General features: G+C 38.5%; 2 protein-coding genes across 3 annotated transcripts in view; one reads left to right on the top strand and one right to left on the bottom strand.

Annotated features, from left to right (window-relative positions):
• The window catches only part of LOC134659599 (glycerol-3-phosphate acyltransferase 4), a 39,896-nt gene extending 21,577 nt beyond the window's left edge, over nt 1-18,319 (bottom strand). The window contains exon 1 of one of the 2 annotated variants that reach the window (XM_063515274.1): nt 18,031-18,319. In XM_063515274.1, coding sequence (XP_063371344.1) covers nt 18,031-18,222 — 192 coding nt within the window. In that variant the 5' untranslated portion in view covers nt 18,223-18,319. The remainder of the gene's footprint in view (nt 1-18,030) is intronic. The other variant, XM_063515273.1, reaches the window with a different exon arrangement.
• A 593-nt stretch (nt 18,320-18,912) lies between these two features.
• LOC134659783 (ATP synthase subunit e, mitochondrial) lies at nt 18,913-21,016 on the top strand. The gene is made up of 3 exons (XM_063515487.1): nt 18,913-19,071; nt 19,754-19,910; nt 20,910-21,016. Exons 1-3 carry the CDS (start codon nt 19,021-19,023, stop codon nt 20,948-20,950), a joined length of 249 nt encoding a protein of 82 aa, XP_063371557.1. The 5' UTR covers nt 18,913-19,020; the 3' UTR covers nt 20,951-21,016.
• The last annotated feature ends 708 nt before the right edge of the window (nt 21,017-21,724 follow it).

Consider the following 21,724-nt stretch of genomic DNA (forward strand, 5'->3'; position numbering starts at 1 on the left):
TGGATTTAAAAAAAAACACAGAATAAGTAATATACTACCTTGCACCAAGCTGTTTGTCATCGTTAAAGAGTTCGAATTAATAGAAGGGATGTTTACAAAAACAACATAACTGCTTAGAGCGGTTGACACTTTTTTAAGAACCAACATTGTTAATCGTTTCAGGTGTCAACCAGTGTAGTCAGTTATGTTGTTAGGGTTCCGTACCCAAAGGGTAAAAACGGGACCCTATTACTAAGCCTCCGCTGTCCGTCCGTCCGTCTGTCACCAGGCTGTATCTCACGAACCGTGATAGCTAGACAGTTGAAATTTTCACAGATTATGTATTTCTGTTGCCGCTATAACAACAAATACTAAAAACAGAATAAAATAAAGATTTAAGTCGGGCTCCCATACAACAAACGACTGATTTTGACCGAAGTTAAGCAACGTCGGGCGGGGTCAGTACTTGGATGGGTGACCGTTTTTTTGTTTTTGCTTGTTTTGCTCTATTTTTTGTTGATGGTGCGGAACCCTCCGTGCGCGAGTCCGACTCGCACTTGGCCGGTTTTCTAAACATCCCTTCAATTGTATGGAAAGTTTCATAGTAAACCGCCGGGTGACGTTGACCAGTCCGTCATGTGCGGATGGTACAACTGGCACTAAGGCTCACTTGCACCATCCCACTAACCCGGGGTTAAGCGGTTATCTCGTTAACCCAGTGTCAAATTGTACTGGTAACCATGGTAACTCCAGGTTAGTAGAATGGTGCAAGTGACGCTAATAGTATAGTAGGTAATATTTCATACATTATTATAACTATGTTTGCCATGGCTACGCCAAAATATTTTCAACTGACAGCCTTAAGATTAACTTAAACCTTTGACCGCCACAATGACGTCAACTAATATACAATAGTTATTTGTTTTACAAGGGGGCAAAGTTGTTGTTTAACCGCTCGTGCTAATATTGATACCCGAGCAAGCGAAAGATTCCAGAATTGAACCACGAGCGTAGCGAGTGGTTCGAAAAATGGAATATTGAGCGTTGCGAGGGTTTCAAAGCTCGTGGTTAAACAAAATTTGGCCCCGAGTGAAACACAAAATTTTTCACCATACCAACCCGAAGCAAATATTAAATGTAAATTATCAAACAAAATCAAACCAAATCAAATTCAAATGAATGGTATTAAATATTTATCATCCAAAATCATCATTTAAAAGTCAATTCTACCAGCAAACATAAGAAAACAACTCAAAATTTGCATTTGATTACTTTGCCTCACATGTGAATTACTGATAGCAAAGTGCAACTTTGCTATCCGCTTTTCAAGTGCAAAGTAAGCCTTTCCGAGCTGGTGTGGTGAAAAACAGCCAAACAAGACATCTACGCCAGGCCACAAAAATATCGTCATGTAAAGCTGTAGTACCACGATCCCGACTATCGGGTCGTCCGGCCTGGGAACGGAATCATAAAATACCTGATAGTCGGGTTTTCGGCACTGAATGTGTTAAGATGGAAGTAAGCTCTTTTCTTGAAGGTATCGACAGGCGTGTCTCACTCCGCGATTTCGTCGCTTTGCTACAGGTAGCTAAAAGTACATCCGTTCGGCCCCAATTTTGGGGAAAGCCATTAGCCGCGCGTGGCGCTGTCGCCACCTAGCGGCCATATCTGTGCTGATCGTAACAGACGCGTCTTGTTAGAGAGTGAGTCTTCTGTACTTAGTACTATTATTTATTCTGTGGTATCGATCCGGAAATACCGCAGGCGAAAGTTCACTCCACAGTTCAACTGTGCGAGGCGGAAAGTTTCTGGAGAAACACACAGTTGGGAACTGCGAACCATCTAAGCAATATATGGCATTGCTCTAAGCAATAATTCTTCATCGGAAGATGAACTCTCTAGTCTAGTGACATGTTGCATGCAAGTTGCATGTATTACGAAGGCACGAACGAAATCAGAACGCGAGAATTTGAACGCCACTTGTGTGCGTCGGAACTCTTGAGCGGTCAACGGTCACCAGAACGCGGAAATCTGACCGCTCTCGCTCTGCGTACGCTCTAAGTGTAAGGCCTGAGTGGACGCTTGGAGCGGAGCGCTCGGCGGGGCGTGCAGCGTGGCTGTGGGCTCACGCGTGATGTGAGCAGCGTGCACTAAGGCCGCTCCTATACGTTTGCATTTGTTTAACATGCACGCCGCACGCCCCGCCCCGCTGCACGCGCAACTCGAGCGTCCACTCAGGCACACTAAGTGATCGTAGGTGGTAAATGACTCGTTCGCAGTAATGTCCTCTGTGATAGATAATGAGGCAAGGTGGCTGCACTTTATCTCAAGTTTACCTTGTTTAAAGTTGAATGAATGAACCATACAGGCTAAGAGAATTTGAAATAGTCAAAGTAAATTATGCAGCCGCAGTAAATTTACTGCCATTTTTCGACAGAAGATTAAAACTGTTAGAACGCCATTTGACTTTGATCCTTATTCTTTCACTGATATGTGTCAATTTGTTAAATGTCCAAAAATTAACACCATCTACTCGTGACTAAAGTGTCATTCAATAGAACTTGCTAACTATGTAAACAAAAGTTACTAGTAATTTGACATTCAGTGTCAATTACTTATTAGATTGAAATCTTCTCGGGGCAGAGGTGGTAGGGTTGGAGCCGGTCTACCTAGCTTTATTTGACGTTCATAAGCGCATTGTAATTATGCCTACTTGAATAAACTATCTTTTATCTTATTTTAATTTTAGTATGGCGGTTTGTTTACATAGTTAGCAAGTTCTATTGAATGACATTTTAGGCCCAAAGGTATGGTGCAATCTTTTCGAGCGATGACCTTTGGCCTACTAAAAGTTTTGGCTTCTAACAGTTTAAATCTTCGAAGATGGCAGTAAATGTACTGTGGCTATAATTTACCATGACAGTAACTCTCTATACACTCTATTCTCTTTGATACAGGCATGTATTCCTTTACAAAGGATTATAATGATTGAAACACATGTTACTGGTTGCACTGGCACAGATAAGATACTTATAGGATTAAAGGCTGGTATTATATGGATCGAGAGGTCAATCAGGTTGATAAGAAGCAATAACAACGTCGTAAACATGACGTTAACAAGTATTCTAATACAATATTGTGACTAGCTTCTGCCAGTAACTTCGTATACTTACATAATAGAATAAATTAAATTATTTTTCAGAAAATATTTCAATTTGTTATTATTCCAAGTAGAAACACTACTACTGAAATAAATGTCATGTCTAAGAAAAAGCGGCCAAGTGCGAGTCGGACTCGCGCACGGAGGGTTCCACACCATCAACAAAAAATAGAGCAAAACAAGCATAAAAAAACAAACAAAAAAACGGTCACCCATCCAAGTACTGACCCCGCCCGACGTTGCTTAACTTCGGTCAAAAATCACGTTTGTTGTATGGGAGCCCCACTTAAATCTTTATTTTATTCTGTTTTTAGTATTTGTTGTTATAGCGGCAACAGAAATACATCATCTGTGAAAATTTCAACTGCCTGCTATCACGGTTCGTGAGATACAGCCTGGTGACAGACGGACGGACGGACGGACGGACACTGGAGTCTTAGTAATAGGGTCCCGTTTTTAGAACCCTAAAAAGTGACCCAGGCCCGGAGGCGATGGAGCGCCCATGGATTCGAACCAGCGTCCTCTGCTATCGCGGCAGGTGCCTGTTGCCACTCGGCCACCGGCGGAATTTTCGCGCTTTTTCGAGTTATAGTTGGTCAAACCAATTTGTCAGTCAGTAAGAACCAGGAAAACTATAATACTCATCCTTTTCTTTTGGGTGCTAGTACTAGTGTAAGACAAAGATAGTATGATTCTCTCTATGTTTGAAATGAGACAGTCCTTTGACAAACTATATATTCAAATATGGCGCGCAGAGTTTAGAGCTTTTTAGGATTCCGTACCCAAAGGGTAAAAACGGGACCCTATTATTAAGACTCCTCTGTCAGTCTGTCCGCCTGTCTGTCACCAGGCTGTAACTCATGAACCGTGATAGCCATAACCAAATTGATCTTCCCTTAGGGCTCATTTAGGCGATGCGAGAACTCGCACGCGAGTTTCATTACATTGCGGGTTTTGATCGGTCGGTTGAATTGGACGTAACCAACAGTCCGCAATGTAACTAAAATCGCATGCAAGTTCGCGCGCCGTCTAAATCAGCCCTTAATCGTCATTAGGTTAAAAATTACAAATTACGTATACTTCACTCCGCTAAAAAAATCTTATCTCTAAACGTGATTTTCGCATTTTTATCAACTCATTCGTCACAATTTTGTTTCTAAGTAGAATTATCTTCGTGCAAATATATGGTACAGATAAGTATAATATATTGGAAAAGAAAACAAAAACAGTAAATAATGTACATTTTTATATTCTATGACAACAGCTAAATATATTCCGTCAATTTACATACACGCACGACTGGGTGCAAAGGTTTTATTTACATTTTTTAATAGCAAGGTTGTAGAATAATCGATTTTTTTTTCGCTAGTTCTGGCATAGATATAAGTAGGTAAAGAAAGAGTGGTAACTCCATACATTAGTTTTCTCACCAAAACGAGAATCATTTCGTAGTCGACATCTAACGTCAAGTACTGGAATTATCAGTACCGCTACTTGACACTAGACTAGATGTCACAAGTATCGCTACTGACGAAAAGTGTATCTCAACAATTTATAAGTTTTATAACTAATATCACAAGCAGATTGAGTTGAAAATAGAGTTCCGGTTAATCCGGTTATAATGTTATACCTGAAAGTTTTTGAGCATTAGAGTTTTGGTTTGCCGCGACACCTATTCTCAACTAGCAGTACTGATAAATTCCGCTACTTGACGCCAAATGTCAACTACGAAATAACTCGCATTTTGGTAAGAAAACTGATGTATGGAGTTAGTGGAGTTACCACCCTTTCTTTACTTATATTTCTCTATGGTTTTGGATAAAATTTGGCTGGTTTCTCTGGTTCAATTTTGGAATCTTTCGCTTGCTCGGGTATCAATATTAGCACGAACGGTTAAACAACAACTTTGCCCCTTGTAAAACAAATAACTATTTCCCTATTTGTCGACCTCAAGCATTGTCAAAGAATGCTTGAGGTCGTCTATTTTTAGACAAACATTATTTTCATGTAATAATTGCCGCTTTGTCAGTTTGATACAAGCTTACAACGAAACTTGCATGTCATTCACTACCGTATGATAGTATGACACAGCGTTAGTGGGAGTGTACAGAAAAAAATGTTCCATTTACTTTTTTTCGAAAAACTATCAACTTTTGGGTTATTTAGACTCAGATTCACGAGTACTAGAGTCTGTGCGGAAAGAGAAGAGTCGTCGAATGTATGGAGCCCAATACATTCCACAACTCTTCTCTTTCCGAACAGACTATATATATTGAATGAGACAAAGAAAAAGTGTCCCCAGTTGTTCTTACAAATTTTGGATGTTAGTTTTGTAACGATCCATACAAAATGTAGGTATGTGAAAATGCAAAAGGCGTTACAAAACTGTTTTTTTTTCTTTTTAAATCGACAATCCTCGTGATTCTGAGTAGAAATAACCCAAAAGTTGACGGCCGGATTTTCGAAAAAAAAAAGTAAATGGTACACTTTTAAGTGAAAATGCCCTTACGTAATATACGAGTATGTACGAATTCGCTACGTACTGAGATAAGTAGGTAAATATTCTTTACGTACGTAACGTACGTTACGTTCAGTAGTTTTTGAATTTATAGCGAATATACATACCCAGAAACAGTTGCGCCGGGGCGTCTTTGTTTTATAAGGTGTAGTGATTTATTAAATTGATTTACCTTTAAACGAGCAATTCTTGTGTATTTATATATATATATATTGAAGATCTCAAAGATATTTTACCTTCAACTCCCCTGCTGACATAATTTACGCCGGAATTAGATAAGCTAAATGATTAAAACAATCAACTGATAGTATTTAGCTTTAGCAATCGTCAAAAACAAATTATGTACAGTCGAAAGTTTTAATTTATGACCCATGTTGTATCTTGTCACAGTGACAATAGTATGAGGTAAATATTGACCGACTTTCATATTGATAAATAAATAATATTATAGGAAGTCATTCTTACACAGATTGACTAAGTCCCACAGTAAGCTCAAGAAGGCTTGTGTTGTGGGTACTCAGACAACGATATATAATATACAAATACATAAATACATAGAAAACACCCAAGACTCAGGAACAAATATCGGTGCTCATCACACAAATAGATTCCCTTACCGGGATTCGAACCCGGGACCGCGGCTTCACAGGCAGGGGCACTACCCACTAGACCAGACCAGTCGTCTAAAGCGGGGATGTTGCGAATATCCGCATCCGCATCCGCAACCGCGGAACTTCCGCATTATTTTCAACATCCGCATCCGCATCCGCATAAAATCGATGCGGATTTAATGCGGATGCGGATGTGGAACAGGTCGGTACAGGAACGTCTTAGCATCGGTGTAAGTGCTAGACTGCTAGGTAATTTAGTCATTAACCAAAAAAACCTATTAGAAATGAGCAGTCAAGCGTGAGTGGGACTTAATGTACGGAACCCTTGGAACGCGAGTCCGACTCGCACTTGGCCGGTTTTTTGAAATAAAAATTACTAAAATGTAATATTTGACGTTTTTTATGGTACTATCTTGACATCCGCATCCGCATCCGCATCCGCGGATGTGAGCCTTTAAAAATCCGCATTCGCATCCGCGTCCGCGGATGTCAAAAAATCGGCATCCGCAACATCCCTGCTTTCGACCGTACTTTGTAACAAACAAAAACAGTAGTCTTACCGAGTGTGACAGCTGACATATTCGCTAGCGTAATGCCTAACTTACTTTCTATGCATCTCGCTCATACTGGCATATTAGTGCGAGCGAGATGTAGCGTAATTTAAAAATGGCCTCCATTAGATCGGATAAAATCTTACAATTGAATCAAGTGGGATTTTCATTTTTGGCGAGGAAATTTCATTTTTGCATCCACACCACCTGATTTGATCAGATTAGCGAAAAATTGTCCCGTCTGGACTGACTTATAGCAGGCGTGGCTCACTCCGCGATTTCGCCGCGTCGCTACAAGTACATGCGGCCCACACCAATTTTGGTGTCTAGCAGTAGTAATTGCCGCGCACCGCTACGAAACAACGCCTGCGGGTGCAGCAGGGTAGCATTTTTATCGCTTGTCACCATGCCTGCCACGTTCTAACAAATATGTAAGTACGAAAGTGACAAGCAGTGACAGGCGATAAAAATGGAACCATGCTGCGCCCGCTGCTCGCGCTTGCGCTCATATCTCTCGTAATAGACGCGTTTTGTTAGAGAGTGAACCTTCTGTACCTAGTACTATTATTTATTCTGTGCTTATAGACACTATAGACAGTTATGGTGTGTCATGGGCGGCATTATCACCAAAGCAGAGCCTCAAGCAAGCAAACAAACAAAGCATTCGGTCAAAAATCAACAACAAATTCTGGATAAAAGACACAATGGATAATGTACTGTAACATATACACTATGCCAGGCGTGTCTCACTCTGCGATTTCGTCGCTTTGCTACAGGTAGCTAAAAGTACATCCGTTCCACACCAATTTTGGAGAAAGCTTTCCGACCTGCTTTTCGACAAATAAATTAATTGAATTGAATTGAAAGCCATAAGCCGCGCGTGGCGCTGTCGCCACCTAGCGGCCATATCTGTGCTGATCGTAACAGACGCGTTTTGTTAGAGAGTGAGTCTTCTGTACTTAGTACTATTATTTATTCTGTGACTATGCGAGCAAAGATAGTCGTATAGAAAAGTTTAATGTTTTATGAGTAAGTATAACAGTATAATTTTACGGTGTTATTCATAAATGTCTGCTAAGTTAATCAGCTGATGTTCGTCGTTTGTCCCTATCTATGGCATAACGACAGATAGGGACAAGCGACGATCATTAACTGATTAAGTTAGCAGCCGTTTATGAGTAACGCCATTAGTGTATACGTCGGCGGCCGATCGTAAGATCAGGCATATCGTGAAACGTGAAAATCTTTGACCCGTTCCTTGGGTCGACGGTATTTCTGGGCAGTTTGCCCTTCGGGCATCTAAACTAAAGCAACCTAACGAACCTATCCTACCAATATATTGGTTTAATGTCACTATCGTCAAAACATTACAGAGGAACATTACGACCTGCCTGATCTTACGATCGGCCGCCGACATATAAAATAACTAGTGATATCACGTGGATATAACATAATATAATATAAAATAAATAAATAAGTAAACCAATTGCATACGACCTTTGACTTGGCCGTATCTCTCTTTGTTTAACACGTGGTCAGCCACCTTTCGCTCTTTGCCCCGAGATTTTAGTATAGTAATAGCACAGAATAAATAATAGTACTGATAGGTACAGAAGATTCACTCTCTAACAAAACGCGTCTATTACGACTGTAGTGTATACTAGATATAGTTATGTACGTAGTTCATAGGATATATATAAGGACCATTTACTCATGTATTTAGTGCAGTAATAAATCATCATTATAGCTGAACACTTGTTTGTACTCAGCTCCGAATCCTCACCTTACATGGCGATCCTGCCATATACGGTGTCGCGCGTGCGGTCAGTCACCGAGTGATATTGAGAGCTCAATTAGTTACAATGTAAACATGCTCAAGTGGACGATTAATAGAACAATTAAATAATGTAATGCTGTTTCTCACGGTTAAGTGGTTACGCTGTTGCTGATTCAAAGTTTCATTATGGGGGCTACAAAATCAAAAGAAGAGGTTATCATCGCACAAACTGCGGCCGGAGGTGACAATAAGGCTTCTGCGGGCACCGACGAACTTCGATTCCACGCAAGTACCACTAATATTATCCTGGGTATAATGCTCGTCTTATTCGTCATTGGAGGAGGCTACGCCCTGTACAGAAGGTGTAAGAAAACCCACAAGAAATGGATGCGCCAGGAGGTCGCTCTAGCTGAGCTGCAGCGTGCTGCTCGTACGGCTCCTATAAGTGTTTGAGTGAAGTGTTAACGGATAACGTATATCGTGTAGTGTGTGTATCGGATTTTGTGTTATGATACAATTCAACGGACCGAGAAACAACTGTTGCTAAGTGATATAGTGAACAAAGTTTCATATGAAGCAAATTAAGGACAGTAATGTGACGCCAATGTAAGTTAAAACACGTAGGTATATTAAAGTAGTAGGTATAATTTTGTGATGGCAGATGAATTATTGAAATGTTACGAAGAGTTAATCGTAATAAGAAAATATTTAGTTAAAAAAGGGAAATCAAGGTTTGAAGGTAACATAACAAAAAATCAACTGTCAAAAGTTAATGATATTATAGATAAGTGTAATAATTTTATCGCACAGTTTTCCCTACTAAAGGACGTAAAATCAGGAGTTATTGAGGAGACCAACAAATTGTATGCTAATATTACTAGTTTGCATAACGAAATATTAGAGTTATGTTCAAAGTCTGAGGTAGAGGAAAGTACAAGTAGCGATAGCGAATACAGTGAATTCGACACCATGGAGTTCGATTTAAAGTCAGCGTGTAGTCTTATACCACTTATGGATGGTACTGAGGAAACAACAAAGAGATTAATAGATGCTGTTGATATGTATTCGGGTATGTTAAACGAGACAGGTAAAAAGTCGCTAATTACATTTGTGTTAAAAGGAAGGTTGTCTGAAAGTGCGAAATTACGTATGTCAGTTACTTATACGACCGTAGAGCAACTTATAAGGGATTTACGTAACTCACTTTTACCTAAAAAGTCCTTTACAGCAATCCATTCCCGACTTCAAAATATAAGTCAGGGTTGGCGTAGTATAGATCAGTATGGATCCGAAATAGAGAAACTTTTTTCTGAGTTGACTATAACTCAGGCAGAAGGTAATTCGGCGAGTTATGATGTGCTAAAGCCGCTGAACGAAAAAATGTGCATTAAAAAGTTCACAGATGGTTTGAAGGATCCAAGGCTCAGCACCATCATTGCGGCGCGGAACTTCAGCAGCTTGAAGGATGCGATCCAGGCTGCGCAGGACGAAGATGTATCGAGGCCGACAACGTCCAGCCAATCGGAGGTCATGGGTATGTACCGCTCACAAAACTCTTTTAACAGGTACCACAGAGGCTTTGCTCACAGCTCGTACCTAGGTCATCGGCATCGTAATCAAAGGGGTCCGCGACAGTACTCCTATGGTCGATATCCTCAACCCCAACAAGGCAACTCGCGAGGAGGTGGCCGTGGATACAAGTCACGAGGCAGGCCGGCATGAGGGGGTTCGTATTTCGGGTCCCGTGCCCGAGGGGTCACCGCTCGTGGCAGCCTGCACGTGATACGGCACGCCGAGAATGGCTCGACCGGTCAACACCCGAGTGCACCAAATACGGAATCGCTGAATCATTTTTTTCGAGACTGATGTTATTTACACGTGTAATGATTTAAATAGGGTAACCTTAAATATAGGGAAAACCGCTTACAACTGGCTATTGGATACGGGAGCATCTTTATGCGCGATAAAGTATGAAATCATACAAAATTGGGACATTCCGTTCCATAATAAGAGATTATGTGTCACAGGTATAGGCGGACAAGTAACATCTAACGGATATGTTATGTTAAAATTAAATTACAATGGCTGTGAGTTCGAGCATTCATTTTTTGTTTTTGAGAATTTATCATGTAGCGCGGATGGTATTTTAGGACAAGATTTCTTTGCGAAGCATAAAGCCAATATTGATTTTGAAACAAACACTGTACGATTACTATCGCGACATGGACAGTTAGCTAAGATAGGGTTTAGAAGCTCATCAGAACCGGCAAATAGTTATTTAACTATACCCGCTCGTAGTGAAATCATTCATTACATGGATACTAGTATTACGGAGGATTTTGTAGTAAATAGTCAGGAATTATGCGAGGGAATATATGTTGCGAGTGCTATAGTTAAACCAATTCAGGGTAAAATACCAATTAAAATATTAAATACAAGGGATAGCGACGTAAATTTAAGCCGATTTACAGTTAATAAGAGCAGATTGAGCGATTTCTTTATTTGTGAATTTAGTAAGCCAACTATGAATGCCGAAAGGGTGAAGTTGTTGTTTTCTGCTTTAGATTTGAGTAAATTAAACGAAGAGGAACAGAAATCCATTGAGAATATATGCGCAAAATATCCGGATGTCTTTTTCCTACCGGGTGATAAATTAACCACCACAAAGCTTTATAACCAGACGATAGAATTAAAACCAGGTAGTTCACCAGCTTATGTAAAACCTTACAGATTACCTTACTCGCAAAAGGCTGAAATTGATAGGCAGATTAAAGGAATGTTAGATGATGGAATAATTGAAGAGGCAAGAAGCGCGTGGTCGAGTCCGTTATTGTTAGTTCCCAAAAAATTAGATTCCTCGAAACAGAAGAAATGGCGCGTGGTCATCGACTATAGAAAGTTAAATAATCAGATAAAAGACGATAAATTCCCACTCCCTAATATAACTGAAGTTTTAGACTCCTTATCAGGATCTATCTATTTTTCGCATCTAGACTTGTATCAGGGATTTTATCAAATAAATTTAGATAAATCAAGCCGCCCCCTTACAGCTTTTCAAACTAGTAAAAATCAATATCAAATGACCAGACTCCCCCAAGGCTGTAAAACCTCCCCTAACGCTTTTTCACGGATGATGACCGTGGCCATGTCCGGTCTAAATTATGAACAGTGTCTGGTATATCAGGATGACTTAGTTGTTTTCGGAAGAAGTTTAGCTATACACAATCAAAACTTATTAGACGTTTTCAGCAGATTAAGAAAAGTAAATTTAAAGCTCAATCCTGCCAAATGCCAATTTTTACAAAAAGAAATATTATATCTGGGTCATGTAGTTTCAGAAAAGGGCATTTTACCAGATCCCGAAAAAACGAAAGTTCTATATAATTATCCGACTCCTCAGAACGCCGACGAAGTTAAACGTTTCGTGGCATTTGCTAGCTACTATCGTAAATTCATTGTCAATTTCGCAGATAAAGCATATCCGCTCAATAAGTTGTGCTGTAAAGATGTACCATTTATATGGACCCAAGAGTGTGAACAGTCTTTTCAAATATTAAAGTCTGCTTTAGTTAAACCACCAGTACTTCAATATCCAAATTTTTCGAAGGAAAACCAATTTCTTTTACAATGTGATGCGTCAGGAAAAGCTTTAGGATCAGTTTTATGTAACGATGATGGTCGACCTGTAGCTTACGCTAGTCGAAGTCTTAATAAGGCAGAATTAAATTACCCTACAGTTGAAAAAGAGTTATTAGCGCTAGTGTGGAGCATTCGCTATTTTAGACCCTATCTATACGGCAGAAAGTTTAAAGTGCAAACAGACCACCGACCACTAGTGTATTTGTTTACTATGAAAGACCCTACCAGTAGATTACTAAAGTTCCGATTACAATTAGAGGAGTATAATTTTACGGTTGAGTACTTGAAAGGTTCTAAGAATTCCGTGGCAGACGCTCTGTCTCGCATAAATATTACGTCAGAGGATTTGAAACAAATGAATGAGCAAGTTATAAATGTGATGACACGAGCGCAAAGACGAAAGATCGAGAGTATGCAAGGTACAGACAGTACAAGTTCTTCGGTTGTTAATATACCCACTAATTTGAGGCCTGATCACCCAAGAATTGTGGATATCATTAAAAAACCGGAAAATTTTACTGAGTTATGTGTTATGTCATGTAGGGATTATAAAAAAGCTATGAGAGAGAATTTCGTGAAAGAGACGTCTAAATATTTTAATTACGTGCCCAGCAAATCGTGTGTTTATTTCAATTCAACATCTCAATCGCTATTGTCGCGAGCCGAATTAGCGAGAGATTTGGATTCAATTTGCAAGAAAATAAATGTAAAAGAGTTATGCATAATAAGAAACGAATTAAATAAAGATTTTATTGCGGGCTTAATACAAGAAATAAATAGCTATGACGTTTGGTCCGGACCGCGAATATGTGTGTTAAGTAATGTACAAAGAATAAATAATTTACATCCTCACCTTACACGACAGATATGACCGTTAGGTGGCGCAAGCGCGAGCAGGCGTCCCGTTCCGTAGCGGTGCGCGGCAACTACTATGGCTAGACACCAAAATTGTTGTGGGCCGCATGTACTTGTGGGTACTTGTAGGGACGCAACGAAATCGCGGAGTGAGCCACGCCTGTACGGCTACCATCAGTTTGGCACTGACATAAACGCCGTCGAGAACGTAATTTACTTTCAAAACATCTCGCTCGTACTCGCATATTAGTGCAAACGAGATGTATAGAAAGTAAATTACGTTCTCGATAGCGTAAATGTCAGTTTTGACACTGTCAGTGACTCATGGTACGGGCTCTGGTAATAGTAATACGAGTAAATCAATAATTAAAGTCAGGCCAAGCTAACTCGGCAGCGATTTTGATAGCACAGACTGTGTGTCAATGACAGTATTTTAATCGTCATAAGTACATAGCAGTTTGATGTTTAAAATAACACTTGCACAGTCTGTGCTATCAAAATCCCTCAGCTTGATCTGACTCTACTACTACTACACTCTGGCAAACCCACTTTGTCGGTAGAAAAAGGCGCGAAATTCATATTATTATTCTACTTTTACTGACATACTTGTTTGTCAGACATATAAAACCTAAATAAAAACAATACCTAGTCACGTGGCTTACGACGTCTCACCTTTGCCCTTCACTAGAAAAAAATACCAATGCGTGTCAGTCAATTTTATTTACATTAGAAATTGAACTTTGTAACACGATCCGATTTCCTGTTACGCGCTCATTCAGGTTATCACATAAACTTTGAACTAGTGTGTCATTCGAGTAATATCTGTCTAGCGTCTGTTCGGAAAGAGAAGAGTCGTGGAATGTATTGGGCCCCATACATTCCACGTATAAGCATTTTTATATTCTGTGATACTTTTATATTATATAGTATTATTCCAAGCTTATCAACGTAACGGTTTAATAAAACAATATGGCCATACAGTGAACCAACATAAGGTGCTTGTAATATTAGTTCTAATGACAGTTATTGAAAGCCCGCCAAATCTATACTTTGAGTGATATATGTTATCTGTGACACAGCTTTTGCCTGTCAACTTGTAGAGAATTACCGCAAGATGAGAAACCAGCTTTGTACAACGAATATTAATTATAAACCTGACAAGAAGAACATCGTCTTTACATTTTTAAGCAGTATACGAATCCCCAGAGCGAAGCCCACAGGGTGAGCTAACACACGACTCTTCTCTTTCCTAACAGGCTCTATATGAATTTCTCACTCGGTTCACTTCACGGTACCTACAAGTTCGCAAATAGGGTATTTGACTACTAATCAAATCAGTTTCTTTTTTCGAACTGTGAAAACGATTTCGCTACTATGGAAAATCAAACCTATCTAATACCTTTAAACGAGCAATTCTTGCATATTTATTTATTTATATATATATTTCGGGAATCTCGGAAACGGCTCTATTTCGATGAAATTCGGGGGCGAAAAATCGATCTAGCTAGGTCTTATCTCTGGGAAAACGCTAATTCTTGAGATTTTATATGTTTTCCGAGCAAAGCTAGGTCTCCCAGATATTGGAATTTATATGAAACACTAGCATGTGACGTCACGATGAAATTACCTACTCTTTATAATTTTATACGGGTTTAAAAATAGAAATTGTGTCTAAAATTAACTGCTGTCCATGTTTGTCTATTAATCTTCTGGTGCTTTACTTCATGCATGTTGTAAAATAATTTATTTTAAATACAGTAAAATACCCTATTGCGGGCATCTTTCTCTGTCACTCTTATTACGTTTTTCTACTCCCGTACTTTTATTTGTCATTTAAAGGGTCGTGCGTGCACACACCTTTAAACCCCTATCTTATAGTTGTCAATAAAAGTCTTTAGTCAATTCCCCAAAAAAGTATTTGTGCATACACGCAGTATCTTTAATTTTGGCACTTTTACGATACTTCCGTGTAATCACCACTTAAAAAATATTGTATGAAATACATTGTTGCCAACCTAATTTTAATTGTCATCTCTTACAGATGAGTGAACCATAGACCATGTTTTTTTTTATTTCATTCATTCTTTTCCCGCCCGTACCCTCCATTCTTTGCTACTTCTTAAATGAAAAATATTTGTTAAATTTATAATTTTATTTCAAAGTAACTGCTTGGTCGTAGAAAAAGTATTGTATGCAACGTTGTTTAACTGAGTCAAAAAATACTCGTGGCGTCTTTTTAATATTCACGCCACTCGCCTCTTTGACCTCTCTTAAACTACGGTTGCATAAAATACTATTATTGCAATAGAAAAAAAGTTAAATTTTATTTGCTAATTTATTTGTGGTTATATTAGGCTGTTATTTCGAATATTTCCATTGCGGTCGAATATTGTGTTAGTTAGGCGGTTATCACATTGGATGTAGACGTACGAATCAGGGTCCGAAAGGATAATTATCAATGATAATTATCTTGATAATTATCGTGATTTTTATGCCTGATAATTATCGATTTGACAATAAACTAAAATTTAAAACCTAAAATCAATCATTATTTTTTTACTATCAAACAATTCAAGGAAAATAAATATAGACCATTCATGCCTGGGAAATAATCGCGATAATTATCAAAGACTATTATTATCTGGATAATTTCGAACCCTGGTATTAGTACCTGGTTTCGCATCCTTTTCATACAAGAAAAAAAGTGTCCCAAAATTTCCATACATTTTTCTAACTTTCCTTTTTGTTACCACCATACAAAGTATATGGGGAAATGGTAACACAATAGGAAAAACCTATGGGACATTTTTTTACCCTATTAGGATCGAAAGAGCTCGTGATTCTGAGTAGAAATAACACAAAAGTGGCAAAAAAGGTCACAATAAATAAAAAGCGGCCAAGTGCGAGTCGGACTCGCCCATGAAGGGTTCCGTATTTAAGCGATTTATGACGTATTAAAAAAAAACTACTTACTAGATCTCGTTCAAACCAATTTTCGGTGGAAGTTTACATGGTAATGTACATCATATATTTTTTTTAGTTTTATCATTCTCTTATTTTAGAAGTTACAGGGGGGGGGACACACATTTTACCACTTTGGAAGTGTCTCTCGCGCAAACTATTCAGTTTAGAAAAAAATGATATTAGAAACCTCAATATCATTTTTGAAGACCTATCCATAGATACCCCACACGTATGGGTTTGATGAAAAAAAAAATTTTGAGTTTCAGTTCGAAGTATGGGGAACCCCAAAAATTTATTGTTTTTTTTCTATTTTTGTCTGAAAATCTTAATGCGGTTCACAGAATACATCTACTTACCAAGTTTCAACAGTATAGTTCTTATAGTTTCGGAGAAAAGTGGCTGTGACATACGGACGGACAGACAGACGGACAGACGGACAGACGGACAGACAGACAGACAGACATGACGAATCTATAAGGGTTCCGTTTTTTGCCATTTGGCTACGGAACCCTAAAAATGGCTAAAAATTAAAGAAACGCTCATACCAAAACAGTATAAATGTGTAAATGTGTGTAGCAAGTATAAATTCAAATAATTTCTGAGTTAAGAAAGTAGAAAAAAACTATAGGGTAGGTGCGTTAGTTTTCGTCCAGCTCTAGTTTTCGTCCACTTGACGAAATTTGAATATTAACCTACATTGCTGCACAAATTTGGACTTATTGCAATCCTTAATGTTGAAACCATACTACATAAAAAACCGGCCAAGTGCGAGTCGGACTCGCGCACGGAGGGTTCCACACCATCAACAAAAAATAGAGCAAAAAAATCGTGTTTGTTGTTTGGGAGCCCCCCTTAAATATTTATTTTATTTTTAGTGTTTGTTGTTATAGCGGCAACAGAGATACATCATTTGTGAAAATTTCAACTGTCTAGCTATCGCGGTTCATGCGATACAGGCTGGTGACAGACGGACGGACAGCGGAGTTTTAGTAATAGGGTCCCATTTTTTACCCTTTGGGTATGGAACCCTAAAAATGATATTTCGCAAGTAGCAAATTAAATATCAAATATATTATTTGCTAATCTGTTGAGTGGACGAAAACTATAGCATGGACGGAAACTGGCACAATGACCCTCCCTATTAGATGTATCTTTTTTTTAATGGAAGATAGGCTAAGTAAGGCCTTATTTTCACTTAAGAGTGGTGTTAAAGTTAGTTTCTGTAAAACTTTATAAATAGGATAAGGATAAGTAAACAGAATTCAATGAGATCAGATGACATTCATGTGTCATCAGTTAGAATAGTTAGATAGATAGCTGATTGAAGTCATTTGTTGATTTCAACAGAAATTAAGTTATCTACATATATATTGTCATAAAACCGTGTATTACTATTAATTTAGGCGTTTTACACCTTTACTTGTCTAAAACTTGCAAGAAAATAAAATTAAAGGATAATAAAATAAATCTATAATCTTTTTTTAAACCCATCATAAATCAGGCAAGATAAACATGGCAAAGGAATTTTAATCTGCAATCACAATGCCAAGCATGATAATTTAAAGAAGTGGGCCAGAAATTTTAAGAAATTTAAGAGGAGGGCCAGAATTGCAGCTAAAATGTATTTTTATTTGCGATTATCATGGTATATTGCCATATAGGTACTAATTATTTCATAGGACCGGATCGGAACTGGCCCACGGGCCGTACTTTGTCCACCACTGATTTCAACATAGGGTTCTAATGAGTCAGATAGGGGCCAGCACGGTACGAGTACGACCTAACCTTTCGTAACACCTGATGCCATTATAGCCAATCAAAATCTAAGAAAAACTCATTAACTACGTCATACGCATCGATTCAAAAATAAAAACACGCAATAGTCAATTTACCCGGACGTTAATTCCAGCGTCCTCTAAAAATATTAAAAACGCACCGCACAATATTCTTTTTAAAAACATGGCACAGGCACTTACCTCGAAAAGTTTGAGTAATATGTTCACATATAGCCGACGCACGCCCAACGATTTTCCGATAGAAGCCAGGAATATTATGCACAGAATGAGAAGAAGGAACGGCGTGTAAAGTATAGTCACCGCGACCGACACAAACGGCATGATTAACGCCATTTTGACGACTGATTGACTAAAATTTTCGACGTCATTCATAGCTCATCGCTGACTGTCAAAAGGTACTGTGACAAGTATCACAGCTGGCTACGCTGATTTAAAAAATAATTTTATTAATATTTACTCTGATATCAACCTTATTTGAAGTAACTAAGGAGTAAAATTTTGAATAAAAATGTTTTAATTGATATTAACGTAAATAGCGGATACTTAAACAGGATTTGACAACTACTTTACGTTCGGAAACATCACAAATCACAATACTAATCCTCAAATATAGTTGGTCAAAGCAATTTGTCAGTCAGTAAGAACCAGGAAAACTATACTCATTCCTTTCTTTTGGGTGCTAGTACTAGTGTAAGACAAAGATAGTATGATTCTCTCTGTCTATGTTGAAATGAGACAGTCCTTTGGCAAACTATACCCAAAATGTACCTACATTTTTTACATTTGAATTTTATTAAAGTCATACATATATGAGTGATTTAAATATAACTTATTTCGTTTTCTTTTTTATAATACTTTATTATAGCCACATATTTTTTATTTATAGTGTGTCAAAGCCCAAAGGGCTGTTTGATTTCAAACATAGACAGAGAGAATTATACTATCTTTGTCTTACACTAGTACTAGCACCCAAAAGAAAAGGATGAGTATAGTTTTTTTTGTTCCTATTTACTGACAAGATTTGGTTGACCCAGTATAAACATTTTTCGATTTTTTGTTGTGGCATCACGATCACGACTTTGCAGAACTATCAGAAGGGAATCGTCCTAGGATTTCTACGAAAATCCTGTTTGGATTCGTAATTAATTCCCGATAATAATAAATAACACAATGTCGGCCCTTCCCTACGGACCTCCCGTGCGAGTTTCTCCTCTGATCAGGGTATTTATACATTTTCATTCAAATATACAACCTCCATCATTATGTAACATTATGTTTTTAAACGAGTTTTCTAAATTCGAAATTCCATATCTTTTTAAATTTCATCGCATATTTTAATGGCTAGTATTGTAATTTTGTATTTAATGCTTTGCTGCCAGTAACATTTACATATAAATATAGTGCCATTAAATTCTAACCTCTACCCAGTCATCGATCAGTTTTTTCTAAACTTGAATGTGTCTTTACTCTTCTGTTGCAATTAAAATCGGTGTTTAATTATGTAATTTTAAATAAGTGTGGCCCTGATGATATTTTGATGATTTAAATCTTAAACCTTACTTCCAATCTTACCTAACATAAAACAACTAATAATGTTCAATTAAGTTTAAATAAATAATAATAAGTTACTAAATTTAAACGTATTGAAAAGCTGTAATAACTAATGTTTCTAGCATACCTACATATTCAAAGCTGCTTAAACAATTATTGTTTGGAATGAACCCAAATTGCAGTGTTATTTCGTTATGAATTAAGTTACTGAGCCTTTTATTGCGTTATAGAATTTCGAGTTACGAAAAGAAGGTGTTTTATAATATGATACATATTTAATCACAGTCAGCCAATTTTAATGTTATAGATAGACTTTTAGTTAAAATGAACATTATACTGTTCAAATTTCCAGTTTGGTCGCTGGTCACTCCTCACCGTGGGCATTGCCTACGGAGCATTCCACCAGAACAGGCTCTCTAAACGGGAGGCCAAGCTCCGGGAGATCGAGGCCAAGGAGAAGCCCATCAGAGACGCCAAGATCAAGGCAGAAAAGGCACTTGCGGCTGCGGGTAAGTTGTACAAACACTCTGGACTGTCCATTGGTGGACCTTATGCCTTTTGTAATAAGGTTTACAAACTGTCAATTAACAGAGTGGGCGATGGTACAGTCTGCAGCAGAAGTTGCTAAGCGGGCGAGGTGTTCAAAATTACCTTGACACACTCGTATTCTCTTAACAGTAAAGTCGCGTCAAGATCATTTTGAGCATGTGGCCCGCTTAGCAACTTCTGCGTCTCACTGTACTATACGTATAATCGTATATATCAGTGTCCGATGGAACGGGATTTTTCACCAAAACTGAAATTGAACGTTAAATTTTGCTCTAGTTTCCGCCGAAAAATATTTTTTACGCCGAAACCGAAATTTCAGTCTGGCTGTACCGAAAATACAGTTCGGCGCCTGAAACTTTCGCCACTATTTGACCGAAATGAAACCTTCGGCCATAAGGGGTCGTCCAGAAATCATGCGATCATATTTGGCCTATTTTTCAAGGGGTCAACTGAGGCGCACGCTTAAATTAATTAACTACAGGACTAGTTGGGGCTATTCATAAATTACGTCATTTTAAATTAGGGGGGGGTCTGGACATCGGATGATGGTAGCAGGACGTAGGAGGAAATGGGGTCATTCGAAGCATGATTTTGAGGGGGGGGGGGGGAGAAAAAAATCGTCAAAAATAGATGACGTATTACTGTGACGCCCTTGGCAATTTGCCATTTTTTTGCGACGCCCCTCTGATCAAAAACTACCTGCCATACAAGTTGTAGTTATCGACATGGCATAGATCGCCTCACGACGCCCCAGGGCGTCGCGACGCATAATGAGGGAAGCTTGTAACTTGTTATACAAGTGGAAATCCCTTTCTAACAAAAGCTGTCAAAAAGTGACATCCGCTTGTATTACAAGTTACAAGCTTTTGAGAAACGGGTCCCTGAACTACAAAGCCAATCCACAATACGAAAAGTTTACAAGCTTTTTAAATTTATTTATGCAATTTATTTTGTTTCAGCCGAAATCAAGGCTCTGGAAGAGATGGTTAACAAGAAGTAAACTAGAGTTAAGGCGTTTCCACACTTAGTGGCCAGGCCACCCGGCCACCAATCATTGTAAAGTTATTTAATGAAATATAGGTAATTATATACATATGAGTTTTATTTATTATCCTTGGTGCTATTGAGAGGTCTCGAGTTTGTTTTAGGGTTCCGTACACAGGGTAAAAACGGGACCCTATTACTAAGACTCCACTGTCGATCTGTCTGTCTGTCACCAGGCTGTATCTCATGAACCGTGATAGCTATACAGTTGAAATTTTCACAGATGATGTATTTCTGTTGCCGCTATAACAACAAATACTAAAAAGTACGGAACTTTCGGTGGGCGAGTCCGACTTGAACTTGTTCGGTTTTTTTTAGAACGCAATATGACTTTGAACCATTGTTCTTTCACTGATGTGTTAAAATTGTTAAATATCAAACGGTGTCGCCATCTACCCGAGTATAGTCCAAAGGTATGGCGCCGTCTATTCGAGCATAATTTTTCATTCAAATAGCATTTCATACTGTTTTGAGAAGTCGGTTTTTTGTATTCATGTTATTTTTTTTCATTTATAGTGAAAGTCTATGTACGATATGGTACGATTGTCATCTTGGCCAGGCGTGTCTCACTCACGCTTTGCTACAGGTAGCTAAAAGTACATCCGTTCCACACCAATTTTGGGGAAAGCCATAAGCCGCGCGTGGCGCTGTCGCCACCTAGCGGCCATATCTGTGCTGATCGTAACAGACGCGTTTTGTTAGAGTGAGTCTTCTGTACCTGTACCTAGTA

The sequence above is a fragment of the Cydia amplana genome, chromosome 25 (genome assembly GCF_948474715.1).
Source record: "Cydia amplana chromosome 25, ilCydAmpl1.1, whole genome shotgun sequence".
In the NCBI taxonomy this organism is placed as follows: Eukaryota; Metazoa; Arthropoda; class Insecta; order Lepidoptera; family Tortricidae; genus Cydia; species Cydia amplana.

Excerpts from the sequence above, each read along its gene's own strand:
- LOC134659783 (XM_063515487.1), top strand. The coding sequence starts at position 19,021 with ATGTCGGCCCTTCCCTACGGACCTCCCGTGCGAGTTTCTCCTCTGATC. Across the intron at positions 19,072-19,753 it reads GAGTTTCTCCTCTGATCAGG|TTTGGTCGCTGGTCACTCCT; the intron begins GTATTTATACAT and ends TCAAATTTCCAG. Across the intron at positions 19,911-20,909 it reads AAAGGCACTTGCGGCTGCGG|CCGAAATCAAGGCTCTGGAA; the intron begins GTAAGTTGTACA and ends ATTTTGTTTCAG.